This window comes from Ischnura elegans, chromosome 1, assembly GCF_921293095.1.
Source record: "Ischnura elegans chromosome 1, ioIscEleg1.1, whole genome shotgun sequence".
Lineage (NCBI taxonomy): Eukaryota > Metazoa > Arthropoda > Insecta > Odonata > Coenagrionidae > Ischnura > Ischnura elegans.
Genome location: NC_060246.1, coordinates 24,707,210 through 24,723,012, shown reverse-complemented (window position 1 = coordinate 24,723,012; position 15,803 = coordinate 24,707,210). Strand labels below are relative to the sequence as shown.

The window sequence follows — 15,803 nt, the reverse complement described above, 5'->3', positions numbered from 1 at the left end:
TTTCATTAATTCATTAAAAAAACATTGGATGTCGAATTACAGGTCGTGATCGTAATTAGTGAATGAAGAATAACTGATTACACGTTATATTTTTTTTAATCGTGGTGATCGCATCGAATTTAAAATCTGTTACGTGAATCGGATAGACCGACACCAACTGTGGAACTTCAGCTGTCGGGATAAATGGTTCACCGCTGTCGAGGGAGGAAAAAACGTATCGGGCGCCCATTTTTCCATTCTTGCCATTCACGGATGCGTGTCTCTTTTGCAGCCATAATTTCGCGGCATTGCGGCAGAATATCCGTTACCGTGCGGCTCCAGAAGCTCACCGCATCCCAATCATTTTTTTGGTCCCTAGGCAATCGAAGATGAGTGATCACGATTCAATAATTTTTGATGGAATATTTCGTAATTCCGATATTTTCACATTGGGTGTAAAAAAATACCCAAGCTAATGGCTTTGAGAACCGATTTCGATTCTGGCAAAATCGGCCTGGCGCTTTGCTGTGCGTTGCTTGCATTTCGAAGCGTAAAAATGTTTTTGGCGCCCTTCCCCCTCCTTTGGTCGTCATTCAACGCCTTTAAGTGTGCTGTCGAGATAGCGGTGCAGAGTATTAGCTGTCCCAGGTTTGACGAGGAAAAACTGAGTAATTGTAAATAAGATAATGGAGAGATAAGGCAAAAAAAGCACTACAGACAAAGTGGATGTTTTTTGAAGAAATGAAATATAAAAACGGTATGGATTTGGGATTCGGATACTCCACGACTATCTAAAAAATATCAGTGGAGACAAATTATGACGATCTAACTCAATTATTCAGAAAAAATAGACTTATATCACCCTTTTCACCTTAATTGTGATAAGTCATGGGTGGGTCGGTAATACAGTTTATGTTTTTACCCCATTAATTTTACTTCTAATGTATTATTTTTGTTCGCTTTTCGATATGCGCGCAACAGCCATTCCGAAGGCACCGCAGCGTATACGTCACTCCTGCTGGCTCCGTTGCCTGGCTTTCATCGTGCCGTGAAGTAGACCCCAGCCTAAGGAACCCGACACCACCCGAAGAAGGTGTTTTTACAATTATAGTGTACCCGACCAGTATCGTTGGTGAAACTCTTTGATTCAATCTTTCTTCTCGGTCTATTTGTTACTAATGACACTCACCATTGATTTTCTAAAATTACATCAAACTTTTGATATAATGTTTGAAAATCGTTAGTGTAATCCCCGTCGTAAACTCCTTGAATCCGGAAGCTGCCTCATTGAAATATTTAGTGTGGAATAGGAATACCCTATGCGATAATAATAATAAATATTAATATTGATTAAGGGTTATTTATAATATTGATTAAAAGTGATTAACGTTTAATATAGCTGTTTACTCAATTTTCGAGTTTGTCGATCTAATTACTCGCTGAAATTTACTTTTGAAGGTGGACATTGCTGTACCCATATTTAATATGTCGGTATAATTATCTTTAAACAAACCGTGGGTCCCTGCTCTATTTTTCAGGTTTGGTGCAGAGGAAATTGAATATTTATTAACGATATTGGTTGTCTTAATTACATATTTTATGCTGCTATGTTCTCTCAAGAAAAAAGTATGAAGAAATGAGATGATTGCTCGTTGTGCGTAATTTGATCCTAATCCTATTGCCGCAGAAAGGTTCTGCGTATGTTAAGTGCTATAAACAATAATCCTCCTCAAGGGCTATTGATAGGGAATGCCTTTTTCTGACACGCTTACTTAGGATATAATCATATTAAAACTGACACAAAATCTGCCATAATGTGTATGTGTAGCGATGTACTACGCAACAGTTATCGGGCAATAAAGACACAACTTGCTTTTTGTAAAGAACAAAGATGCTCTTTCTTTTACTTCAAATGAGAAACTAATAATCAACAATATAATATATTGATACAAAGCATCAATATGAACAAGCAGCTAGCAACATAGTAACCAGACATGAGAGGGACGCGGGATTATAAAAACCAACAGTCTGCAGCTATTCCAAGCATGTAATGTGTGAAGAAATAATATTGTTCGTGTAATATTTCCATAGGAATGCCTTATTTTTTAAATAATCATACACTAGTGTGATGCATTAATTTATGTAAATAGCTGTTGAGAACGCCTGAGAGATACTATTCCCCCCTCACCAATCTTGTTCCAAATGCAGTCCGCGTATGACACTTGTTTTTGGGTTTCCTCAATAGCATAGAGGCCGCTTTGCGGTGAAACGCAAATATGGAAAATGAGTTCAATTTGTAGCTACACTCGAATACCTCCGCGGCAGACATATTGGTGTGTTTTCATTACTGGCTCCGAAAAGTGAGACAAAGTTATTTCCTGCTCGCGGTAGAATGCGCATTTTAGCAGTCATTAAGCGATTGCCCGAATTCTTTCTTGACCATTCCCGGAAAGCTTGAGGGATTACGTCACTTGGTCACAGCTGTAAGCACGCTCTTCTTCCAACTTTCATCCTTCCCGCGCCAAAATGAGGCAGTGAAGCATCGCAGTGGCGCAAGGGATGACCCTTTCACTCATGGTGGCCACTTTCCACTCCTTTTGTTCATGGCTCGCGAACGGAGCCTGTCTTCAGGGTTCCCTATGACATTCAGTATTCTCTTACTTGATATACTCCTCCTCTGATTGGCAATCCATCTCTTGCGAATTAATTGTCTTGGACTTACTATAGAGGTTATGTGTTTGCGAGGTAATTTTGTACAGCGTCCTATGAATGCATATTTTCTTCCTAGTCCTTTCCTATTCCTGCTGCTCGAAAACCAACTCAGAGACCATTATGTAAAATACATAGTCATTCGTCTATCCATTCCTTTTTTCTTGATGAAATAATCATACTTCTGCCCCTGTTGTCATCTTGAGACTTCGTAGTTGAAGGTAAGGTGTTTCAGTGGGAATCTTCAACACTTCAGGAGGTGGTAGGGGGGACAGGCAGATTTTTTTTGTCCTATATACTCGCTAGTGATGGGTCGATCATGAACGATTCGATCAAAAAGATTGAATCACTAGGTGAATCAAATGACTCATGATTCATTTCGTTAAACAAGTCGATCATCAATCATCAATCACTCCGACTTCCGGTTTCATATCAATCATCTCGGTTTCCGGTTTGTCTCAAAATTTGGAACGATAGATGCTTGATCTCTTTTCCTCAGGGCAGAAATAGTTGTGAGAAAATTAAATACTATGTTATGAAGAACTGAATACTTGTGTAATCTTTTTCTTAAATGTTTTCCAGCAGTTATCATCATTAATTACACCAATGCACGTAAAAGGAAAATATTAAGATGACTCCTGTAGGAGCTGAACGTTAAGAAGTAGAAGTTAAAGCTGGTTACATTTTATTGTGCCGTTCATAAAATTATCCTGCAGATCAGATTTATGCATAGTGTGTGGTGTATTTTGTGTTATATTTTCATCAACTATAGTAAGAAATTATTTTATTAGTGTTAAGAAACTGTGGCAGTTTTGCCCTCCCAAATATTTTCATGACACTACTTCCTTCATTTTTGAAATCTAATTTACTCATCTAGGAATTCACAATCAAAATAGTATATGAAATGATAATATTGATAGCAATCAGCGTTACCAATGCTCTTCGCAGATGAGGCAGTATTTATTCGATTATTCAAAGTGATTTATTACATCCATTGATTGAGTCTTTTCGATCTTGATTCCTTTTGAGTCTTTTCGATCATGATTCCTTTTGAGTCTTTTCAATCATGACTCCTTTGAGTCTTTTCGATCTTGATTCCTTTGAGTCTTTTCGATCTTGATTCATTTGAGTCTTTTCGATCATAGTGATTGAATCAATTGATTGAATCACTTATGTGACTCGAGTCAAAATGATTGAATCACTAAAATGATCGACTTTGCCCATCACTATTACTCGCAACTCCTTATTTACTGAGCTATGGCAACGCAAATATTTTTTGGGTGCATTTTGCTGTTACCATGAAAACGGTTTCTCTTGGGTAACCAGCCTTTTCCGAATTTTATTTAATTGGTACTGTATATTTTTAAGGGCATTAAGAAATTAAGTTTGGACGAAAATGTGCGATAAAAATTGTCTGAGACAAGTAGTTTCAAAATGGGTGAGATAGCGCAATCGTATTGTTGATGTTCGCTTAAAGCTCTCATTTAATCGACTTCATCTTTATTTACCTGTGAAATTAGGAGTACGCAGTCTTCTCTTTCATGTAAAAAGGTGAGCAAGGATAGTATTACCATCGCTGTTAGTGGCCGTGTGATCTGATTGGCTGTAATACGGTACCAGCTATCAATGTCTCCATTCTTCCGGTGCTACCGCGTCGGTTGTCGGTTAAAGACAACAGAATACAAGAGCACCGAAGAGCCATGAAGAATGGGCAATGTCAGCCGTCGGCCGTATCAGAACATGCCTGTACCCCGGGACATGACATTAAAGTTGACGAAGCGAAGATATATTAAAAGAAGGCAGATATTATCCCAGACTTTTCCGAGAATCAATTGAGATAGCCCGGACGGACACTTTTAATAGGGACGATGGCCATGGGCGCAGCTAGGAATTAAGGCTGGGGAAGGTTTAGGTGCAACTAATACCGGGATGTGTGGGGGTAAGGTATACCCACCAGGATAAGCGGTAGGTGCGAGGTTAATAAATTACCGAATTTTAAGATTCTAAAGGTTCTAAATGGTGAGTTTTACAGCTTTCTGAGGGATATTTCTTTAATCCTTTCACTACTCTATTAACGATATCAATCCAATTAAGATAAATGGATTAATATTAAAAATTTCTCTGAGCTCTGGGGGGGGGTTTTATCCCCCCCCCTCGCTGCGCCACTGACGATGGCTACCACTTGGATGCCAATTGGAGGAGACTAATTAAACGGGCCAAAATAGAGAACAGCAGCCACAACTGAGCCCGTATATAATGAGGACGAGAATCGTGGACCGGCATCTTTGACCTGTAGACGCTGGCAGCAGTGCCAGCGAAACTAGTCTTAAGGCCGTTTTACACGGTACACGGAATTGCGCAGGTTAGAGCTGCATTAATTTCTAAAATGGCGTAGAATTGCGCGAATGCATGAACGAAATTAGAACGGGCTATTTTGCCGTCTCGCATCCACGCATTCTCGCATGTGTTCTAGCAATTCGCCGCTTTACACGACGCAATTTTGATTGCGCCTTCACACGTACGTCAGACTGCGCAATTCCGTGTACCGTGTAAAACGGCCATAAAACCAACAACCGACGCGGTAGCGCCGGAAGAATGGAGACATTAGAACTTCGACACCGCGGTAACCTAAGTAGTCCCTCGGTACCAGCTGTGATTTCAGCGACGGGAAAAGGGGCGTACCGAATGATCAAAAAAAGGCTTGGGATTTCCATCCCTAGAGCAATCGCGGAAAATGATCGCCATCATTGGAGCTATCGCTCGAAAGGGGCGGAAAAAATGATCGTGTGATTCAGTCTTCATCTATAGCTGCAGAAAGGGTTAAACTCGGCTAGGTTGGTGCTCATTATTTTATGGTTAAATACCATCGGATGGAGGCGATACTTAGGACTGTCCGGGGGGGACAGAAGTATTTCCGTCCCTGGTGTTTACAAGGAGATTTGCTCAGAAGTCATCCCACCAAAAAAATACAATCTTGGCTTCGTTGTAGGTGGGGAAATAGCAAACAGCCGAAATGAGAATGTTACCCCCGGTATTCAATTGGGTCTACCCTTGGTATTCCTGGGTGAATCAATATAAGATAAATGAAAATTATAATAATATTTATTCATTTCACGGCTGCAAGCCCTTTTACAATGCCTCAATTGAAATTTATCACATTTTCTCTCTCGGATCTCGTGAACTCTTTAACATGATGAAAATTGGCGCTCGCACCACCCTTTTTCTTACTCGATTGACCTTTTCTCAAGCCCTCCAGACCGTCGTAGGTCCCTCGAGGAATTGCTTTCAGTGCCATTTGATTTGCTAAGAGGAAGCACATATATAATGTCACGTATCAACTCCACGGCGCGGCGGCGGTGGGCGTGACAATCACTTCCGCCGCGTCGGCTTCCTCGTTTCGCCACGTCTATTATTACCGCCACCCGTAAATGCTGCTCCAACCTTAAATTTTGGGCTTAGTGGAGCGTAAACAATTTGGCAATTCAGAATTATGTGCGAAATAAATAAGTTTCGTTTTACTTATTTGTGTGATATATTTTTTAAAGTTAATTTCATTTTTTTAAAATTAATGTTGTGTTCCCTTGTCCAGGGTAAATTCCCTACGTAGATTCCCAAAAATACTTATCGTTGAATTTAGGAGTAAATTCGACGAAATTATCGATGAATGACGGCCATTTTCATAGCCATAGGTTTAGCATTTTCATTAGTTTTATTGTTCAAAGAAAATTTTTTTCTCTGGTATTCAAGGGAGGAATGTACTCTTTCCTACCGGCCACTGCCGCCGCCACAGGGGTGTAGAATTGGTGAGACAGCTATTTGGAGCACTGATAATAATAATGTTAAGGCTGATTGCATTTTACCTGCCTATAATGTGCGTTTGGAACGACCTCGGAGAATTTTTTTTCAGAGTCTCAATGGAATATTGAATTCATTCGCTGTGTTTCTAGGAGACAGTGGCAGTCAAGGGAGGGGGTCAGGGAGTGTGACTGCTTCCCTCAAGTCCTGATCAATTAGGAAATCGGCTATTATTTTTGTGGCTTTAAAAATTAAGTTTTTTCCTCCCCTTTACAATGTAGGCAAAATACTAATCCATAAATTTGTATTCAATGATCTGAGGAAACTCCTCGCAAAGCCCCGTTTCGTTGAGGGGCATAGCATGCATTACAGGGTCCCCTAAAAGTAGGCTACCCCCTCCTCAAACTACGACCTTAAAATCCTTTCTTGCCTCGTAGATTCCCCAAAGTATTTATCATTGAAATGCTACTCTTTGCGTTTTTGATTTTGAATCTCTTTTAGTCAATTACTGATATAAAGTGGAAGAGTTTCGATCCTTGTTTACATCTACGTACTAACCCGCAAACCGCCTCCGTAGATGTGTGGCGGACGATGTTAGGACACCAGCCGTTGACGAAAGGAAATTATCCAGCAAAGTTACTCCTAGTATCTAATAATGTCCTATATTTTTAGAGGGAAAAACGATTTCCCATACCTATCCGTTCGGCAAAATATCTCCTTTAATTTATCGTTTATGTGGGTCCTGGAAATATAATGGGGTTCTAATGTGATGTTCTCCGTGTCGCTCGGAAAGAAATCTATTCTTATTTGCTCAAGCCATATAAGCCAAGCGCGAAGTTTATTAGTTGCTTGTTAGTAATTAGCGGCCGCTCATGTTTTTACGCTCTCTTTCGAGCATCGCACCGTTCACATAGCCTATAATGACTGCCGCTAAGCTTGACGTGTAACGTCTGTCCAATGACTCGTTCATTCTGCAGGACTGCAGCATTCTGCCGATTGGATGTCCTCTAAAAGTATTCATCAATGATTGTGCAAAGTTTTAGGGAAAGTTATTTTTAGTGTTGAATGGTGGATAGCTTTTGTAGAAAAATTCCATCGTCCGGGACGTCTGCCGTGACGTTTCGTATGTGAAGCGAAAGTAGGTGAGAGCGAGAATCTGGACTGCTTAACAATACGTGTGGGCTTTGGTGGCGTAATTCGCCCGCTCGTTGGCACATCGTCATTCCACATTGAGTACTGTTCAGTATTATTACGTCATTTTTGTGTATCATAATCACTCGTATTTTTCTTGGCCACCTCCGGTTAAACTTCAAACTTTTTTTACGGGAGTTTCCTTTTTTTCTGCAATCCCAAGGAAAATTAACCGAAGAAATGCAGTCCTCGGAAATGTGACGTTGATAACCGTCCGTTATTATGTAATCAACACGGCACATGTGTGGTTAGTCACCGAATATCTCGTGTCTGGTTATATTGTTGAGACAGGGTCATATTGCTGAGGCAGGGCCTAGGGATGGAGTTTGGGGGTAGTTTGTTCCAGGTCTCTACTTAAAAAAAAAAAAAAAACCCTTAAAGCTCCTAAAAATCGTACTCAGCTAATTTTTGTGGTGGGGTAGGATTGGGGAAATAGAAAATTATCTCCAGGCCCTTAAATGTCTATAGAGCGGTCCTGTTTTGAGGAGACTGCAGGCCACAGGATTTTTATCGTTTTCTTAGGATAGAATAGCCTACGATTTCTCACGCCAAATACAAGTCCAACTCAGGTAGAATGCTGAACTCAAAGCAGTGGTGAATTCTGGACCAAATCTTTGGGTAGGGGGAGCTTCTTCATGCCTGATTACAGGGGTGTTGCGGAGTTATAGTATTCCCTTCATGTAGATTATGCTTTTATTTCTGGAGAAGGAGAGAGGATTGTCTTGGCTTGAGTCCCGCCAATGACTTGAACTGCTCTCTGTATTTTATTGCTTATGCTTTCGAGGGAATTTCCCCTGAAGAAATATCTGCCCAAGTTGACATTCAAACTCAAGTCTTGAGAATTTAAATCAGTGATCAAGTTATTATATACATTCATGCATTCCACGGTAGGAATTTCCCTCACCACTCCTTAATTTATTTGTACCATACATATTTTTGTGTTTTATTTCCACCTATTAAATATGCAGGAAATGCCTTTTTTGACATATACAAGGTTTAGTTATAATTAAATAAATGAGTACTATTATGAAAATCATATAAGATTTGTATAATTATGATTTCCCCTTATTATAAACAAATGATTATAAAAATATTGTTGTCATAATTTGAATGATGGATTTGGAGGAATCATTTTGGGTTTCATGGCCTCAAAAATATTTTGACGTAGCTTCCAAGGCTGACTTCTCTGTTTCTTTCATTTTCAGGAGACCGGTGGCTGGTGTCATGCCTAGGTGTCCTCTACCTCAGCAAGGGCCTTTTCTACAGGGTTGTACCTGCAGATCAGTCCTTTGAAGATTCAGAAGGGGGCAGCTATTGTGGAGTCTTCCGTTTCAGACTTTGGTGGTGCGGAGAGTGGACGGAGGTGTTGGTAGATGATAGGCTTCCTACCATTCATGGACGCCTGGCCTTCTTGCAGGCACATCTGTCTGATCAATTCTGGCCTGGTCTTCTTGAGAAGGCATATGCCAAGTGAGTAACTGAGTTGTAAAAAGAGTTAGTCTTCCAATGTAAGACAAATTGAGTCAATTCCCTTGCTTATTTGACAGGAACAACATTGTTGCAGTTAAGGCTTAAACCTACAACACTATATTTCTTTGTACGACCCCAATGATCCCATGCTTTTTGCCGTGTGGGCATGATCTCTCTTTTTTATGCTTGGTGCATTTCAAATAAATCACATATTATGGTGAAGCCCCTAAAAATTCATTCCTCATGCAGAGAGAAAGCTGTGACAATTTTTCTACATTCCCTCTCTAGTTTTGGTAAATATTTGTCTTGTTCAAACTCATTGGTTTAATTTAGTAATGTGCCTTTGTCAGAAGTGGAATGGATTGAAAAGTATGTGAAAAATAGATGGAGGGAATGCGAGGGGATGGAGTGAGGAAGGAAAAGAAGTCAGGAAAAGAGTAAGTCATGAAATCATGTACGTGTTTGTAATTCACCAAGATTTAAAACCTTTGAAAATGCCTTCATCAGTGGGCATGAATCTCTTCACCTGATTCCAAATATCTTTTTGTGTGTGAAGTGGTACGGGGCTAAAGCAGGTGGGGTTGGGTGCCCTGTGTGCAAGCCCAAACTCTGTCAGTGGGTTCTGCAGATGATAAAGGGGCTCTACCAAGAAAGAAACGTGGAGCAAACTTGGTATTGCTGCAAATGTGTACTATTATCAATTGTTTTAAGGAAAAGCTTGAACCATGGGAAGCTTTGGTCTGAAGCAGAAACAATGTATAAGGGTCCTTATTTGGAGAGGAGTGAGGGAAACTGCCTCTCAGTGGCCCAGGAAAAGGTCAGCTCCCTGCTGAAACTGGCCCCCAAGGGCCTGAAAGATATATGTACCTTCCCAATTGTTGCATATGGAAAAACGGCAAGTGGGTATGGTATGGTATTTGGAGGAGGCGACCGACAGCTGAGGTCATTTGCGCCATGAGGGAAGGGTGTGGAAGGAAGGGTGGAGAGAAACCCGGCATCAGCATTAGCCTGCTCTTAACGAAAGGCGCCAAGGGGACCAGGGCTTAACGTCCCATCTGACGGACGGAGTGTTGCGCTTGAAATGTCCTCCACACAACACTCAAGCAGGGATCGGGCAGTCTCTGAAAATTCTCTGCCACTGCTGGAATTTGAACCCGATCCCGCCGGGTGGGAAGCCAACACTCTAGCCACCACACCAACCCGATCCCCACGGCAAATGGGGCAATGGGAAATGCTAGGTTTGGCAAAACAGCTATTAGACTCACGAAGTTAATCTGATGGAAGTCGGAGAGAAACTGAGTATCCAATGCTCTGGACCATGCCTGTTGTAATGTAATTGGTTGTGGGAAAGCCAGATGCCAGGAATCTTTCCATCTGCTCACTCCTACTTTTTTTAGCCCCACCCATCACCTGCAAAGATATTTTGATCCAGGTATAGTCATGTGTGGAATTATTCTCCTATATGTGAGATTCATCATTTTTATATTTCAGGCTGCATGGATCCTATGAGGCACTAAAATACGGAACTATGCTAGATGGATTAGCAGATCTGACTGGCGGAATAACAGAGAGTGTAGCCATTCGGAGGGATCCTACAACATGTGGCCGTCTTCTTGGAAAACTACTTGAAATGACATCTATTATAACCTGTGCTGTGCATCCTGCTTCACAATCCCAAACAGTATGTTTCAGTTTATTTGGTACCTTTTTATGTCTTTATGAAATATAAGTTTTGAGTGTCATAAAGGAGAAAAGCATATCACAACACTCTATTGGTTTGCTCCAGTTGGCCCTTAATTTCAGGCAGTTATGACCGAAGAAGCTTAGTAGCAATTGTAGCAATACTATTCTTCTTGGATACTTGGCTGATGTTATCATCCTTTATTGGACACAAAAACACTGCAGTGCACAGTCTTCATCGTGCACATGTACAAAATTAGGAATAAAGATATACATATACTTTAAAACAAAGGAATAGAGATGTATCACATTAATATAAGTAACATTTTTCATATGCATAGGATTCATCAATAGAATAAAATTCATCAATGATCCATATCCAAATTGAGATACACATACCTTATATGTTGTCCTCTTGGTACATATTTATAGTTTTCTTGGTCACTTTTTATGCATTCTTGCTGCAGAAAAAGCTGAATAAAAATTTCCTGTGAGCAAAAAAATCTATGCATGCATATATATTTAAAATTATGTGTTGTTGAATGAAAATATAAGCACCAAGATTTTTTTTTTACTTTGTATTGAATTTTTTAATAGTGCATATCTTTAAAAAGTATGTTGGGTAGCATGTCATGGTTATCTGTGGTTACTCCTGCAGCATATTTCAATCCTGCTTTGTGAACTTCAGTGAAATTCACTTTTATTGCTATGAGAGAAAATTTCCATGGACCAAGAAATGATCTTCAGATCTTTAGCCCACTGATACCCGGTGATAGTTTTGATATCCAGCTTCCTTAATTTCCTTGGTATTTAACCAAGATTAATGGTGTCAGGCCCTTATGGTCATCCAAGATGATGAGGCAAAGGAATTTGGGCTTTCAAGAAACCACTACTAACTTTAAATGTACCATATTAATGCATGCTAATGGCTTTGTTATGTTCTATTTCTCTCAATCGTGGTGGCTTTTTTATTTTTACAGTTGCGAAATCAAGTTGAAAAACTAGCCAATGGAATCCAGTTGGGCACAAACTACAGGCTCTATGCTGTGGAGAGGGTGAGTTTATTTTCTCTTCTTTGTGGTTTCGTATGTGTTTTCTATGAAGAAATTATTTGATTGAAATGGTTTGCTCTAATTTATGGCAGGGATTTCAATTTTTTTTTTACTTTGAAAAATCACTCATATGCTTTGGAATTTTTTATAACTCATGGCAAATTTTTATTACTAATGAATACCTACACATTACAATTTGTTCTCGATGGACTTGCTAAAGTGAATATTTAAAATTCCCTCTGAAACGTCTGCTTGTTAAATCTAATGGTTGCTTCTTCACTTATCTATTTAATAGGTTGAGTCCTTTGGAGGAGAGCCAGTTCAGCTAGTACGCTTACGGAACCCCATTGGCAGTGGGTCTGAGTATGTTGGTGCTTGGTCTAGGGGCTCACCTGATTGGGATGAAGTCCCTGGGCGAGAAAAGGATCGCCTGGCAATCAGACACATGACTGATTCTGAATTCTGGTAATTTTTTTGGGCTTGAATGAAATGAATTTAGTTATTTTAAAGATATTAACTAATAGACTGGGTCCACACCCCTATTCACTTTAAAATTTGGGAATGTCCAATTCCTTTTAAGGATTCAATATTATTAACAATGATTTCTCTGTTAGTACTAAGTAAATTTTTTGTTTTTCTCATGTTTTTGGAATTAATGAATATATTTAAAATGTTTGAAAAATGGGTGTGTGTAAGTTTTACCGTAGCTTCCGATTAATGTATTTGAACCACATGAAGACCGCCCTATCCAGGGTCTAGTGGTTGTGTGGGAGTGAAGAGGTTTTTTCCTATCTCCTGCACTCCTCGAAAATTTTGGTAGGCATCTCCAAATGAACCCTATCCTACATTCAGAGGAATATTTCCTGTTTTCTTCCCTGTGCTATGAAAATGCTTAAATTTAAGGGAATAGCTGTAAACCACCATTAAAAAAGAAATGAAGTTGAAATCTAGTTATGCATAGGATCTCTTTTTATTAGATTAAACATCCGTGCTTTTTTAAATTGTTTTATATTTGAAAAAAAACTTATTATTCTAAAGATTTATTTTTTAAATTTTAAATAATTAGTTATTTATAATATTTTTTTCCTCTCCAAGGATGTCGTACTCAGATTTTGTGAAAACATTCACCCATTTGGAAGCTGTGCATTTGGACAGTGATACCAGTCGAGATGAACCATCTTTACATCACAAGAGTACGTGGCAGATGAGGATATATCAGGGTTGTTGGCAAAGAGGAGTATCAGCTGGAGGATGCAGAAATAATGTTGGTGAGTATCTGTGTAACTCTCAATTTTTTTTCTTTAGTTTTTTTCAATTTGAAAAATTAAGACTCTTTATATTGGCTCAGTCACCATTTTTTTTGTTCTTTATTGTGATAGAGTTTCAATTGTAAAGAGAACCATGTATCACCATAAGAACCATGTATGTTTTTTTAATCAGTTTCTTAAGCTATTTGATGCAAAAACTCAATGGCCTTAACCATTTTACTAATAACTTGGTTACGTCACAAGCTACTTTTGGGTGGCCCAATTTTTCTCGGCTTCTCCTTAGACTCACCAAAGTGAACTAGCCCATTTTCCTCAGGACTCATCCAAAGTACTAAGCCCTTAATGCTTGCAAAATTCCTGAGGAAATGGTTCAATCGCAATTAATTGAAGAATAAGGTGGCAGTTACAAAACCCCGTGAGTGCCCTTTCTTGGCTTCGACTATTGTTCCATTAATGACGAGGTGTCAGTGATTTTTCCAATTGCATAGAATTCTTCACGCTGTACATATATAGGGTTGGATGCCAAGCTGGTGACTGATTGAAATCTTTTAATTATAAATAAATTAAGGAGGTGTAGCATGCAATGTTTAGGAAAATTAGCATTCAGCTTACTGTAAGCCAGGATACCAAAGAATTTTAATTTATCATTACACAATCCTGTGACTATTGGAAAAATTTTATTTTTACTTGAAAGGTACTTTATGAAATACAGACAAAAGCAGCATGTACACATTCAATTGCAACTTCTGTAACTGTAGTTACATTCACCAAATTGGATTGAAATTTTATAATAGATTTAAGGGACATATTAACTGCTTCCACCCATAATTCATAAAACTTTTTTATTTTACGTTGATCCTGACTCATGGTGAAAATAGAATTTTCAGTTTTATTGGCTTTTATTTTTTTCTAGATCAAATGTGAAATCTCAGTTAAAATTATTTTCTCCACAAGGAGTGTTGGTATTCCTTGTAGTGATTAACTCTAAAGCATTATGTATGGCTATACTATGCGTGCACATTAAATTTTCTGCTTCTGATTTTTATCGTTATAGACACTTTTCACATAAATCCACAACTGCAGCTCATTTTAAGTGAAATGGAAGAAGTAATTGTCTCTCTAAATCAGCACAGTATCATGGAACCCAAGGTATGGAGCCAATCTTCCTTGTATTTTTTTTAAATTTCTCGTTCAGTTATGTGTTTGATACACCTAGAATGTAATCAGATTATCTCTGTAACACATTTTTTCCTTTATTTAATTGTCATTTATGAATATTGAACTTCTTATAAGGACTGTGATCATAATGATATTCACTGCTCACAGACTAATCGGTGCAATTAGGTACATACTTATGAGTGAAGGTATACCTTTGAAACTCAATTTATTATTTCATTTCATAACTTCTTTCATTATTCAATGTTTCATTTTTTCAGGTAATTGGATTCACTGTGTACTCATTGCCAAAGAATAACAATGAAAATATTGGAAAAACATTTTTCAAAAAGAACAAATCTCTAGTTAACTCGCAATACACCAATAGCAGACAGGTAATTGCTGAAATTCTTAGAATGGTCAAATTATGGTTATGAGCCCTGCTTTCTTGCATGCACTCAAAAAAACATATCCTCTTTAGGTGAGCCATCGATGTCAATTGGAGCAAGGAGGCTGCCTAATCCTGCCAACGACATTTGATCCTGGACAAGAGTCTGGCTTTACCCTTCGTGTGTTTTCCAGCAAGCCGTTGAAATTGAAGTGAGGATCACCATCACATTAATCTCTTGTGTCTTAATATTTTAAGTGTAGAACAGCAGTTCCCAGCCTTTTTTTTTCCTCCCAAACTCCTCTATATGTACATGCAGTACACTCCCGATTATCCGGACTAATGATGGGGAGACACAGCACGAATAATCAGAAAACATGGATAACCCAAACTTTCACTTAAATATCTTGTAATGTTCATAATAATTTACATAAAACAAACAATATATTATCATTTATGCAGTTATTCTGTTATTTAAGAGTGCTTCCCGGACTCATTGAGAGCTTTTTTTGCGAGTTCGCGATCTTTTTAGCGGCGATAACATGTTTTTACTCGTATTATTAATGCGCCATGTAAGGCCTGGTTTCGAAAATCACTCATCTGTGGCTGTGTGATCACGGTTTGCATGAATTCTTCAAAACCACTGCTTGATGTCAGAAACTAGATTGTCAGGCACACTTGCCATGTAGTCCCGTCTCGCACAAGTTGCCTGGGTTATTACTGCTGCGGGACTTGTATCTGTGATCAAGGAGCACGGTCACGCACTGCGAGGCTTAGAAAACAGTAACACGGTGCTCCCGTGAATGCAGCAAGCACGTGATCACTTCCGTCTTATATAGGCGATTCTAACTGAAATAATACGCTTGGTTTATCCTAGCATTAATGCAGTAATTCTGGTGATTTGATTCCGATTTTATTTCTTTTACAAAGATAGTGGAAAAAATTGATCGAGAGTGAAAATCATGCACGGATTATCCGCAACCCGGATAAACCGCAGTCGGCTAATAGGGAGTCTGCTGTATGTTACTAATATTGTACCCTTGTATCTATATTTTGTTAAAATGTTAAATGTTATATAAGAGCCTATTTCACTCTTCATTGATCTTTCTAACTGAC

General features: G+C 38.9%; 1 protein-coding gene across 1 annotated transcript in view; it reads left to right on the top strand.

Annotated features, from left to right (window-relative positions):
• Positions 1 to 15,803, top strand: part of LOC124157368 (calpain-C) — a 95,127-nt gene that overhangs the window by 72,510 nt on the left and 6,814 nt on the right. The window contains exons 4-11 of the mRNA XM_046532042.1: positions 8,880 to 9,144; positions 10,636 to 10,825; positions 11,805 to 11,879; positions 12,172 to 12,341; positions 12,972 to 13,144; positions 14,199 to 14,293; positions 14,581 to 14,694; positions 14,781 to 14,899. Coding sequence (XP_046387998.1) covers positions 8,880 to 9,144; positions 10,636 to 10,825; positions 11,805 to 11,879; positions 12,172 to 12,341; positions 12,972 to 13,144; positions 14,199 to 14,293; positions 14,581 to 14,694; positions 14,781 to 14,899 — 1,201 coding nt within the window. The remainder of the gene's footprint in view (positions 1 to 8,879; positions 9,145 to 10,635; positions 10,826 to 11,804; positions 11,880 to 12,171; positions 12,342 to 12,971; positions 13,145 to 14,198; positions 14,294 to 14,580; positions 14,695 to 14,780; positions 14,900 to 15,803) is intronic.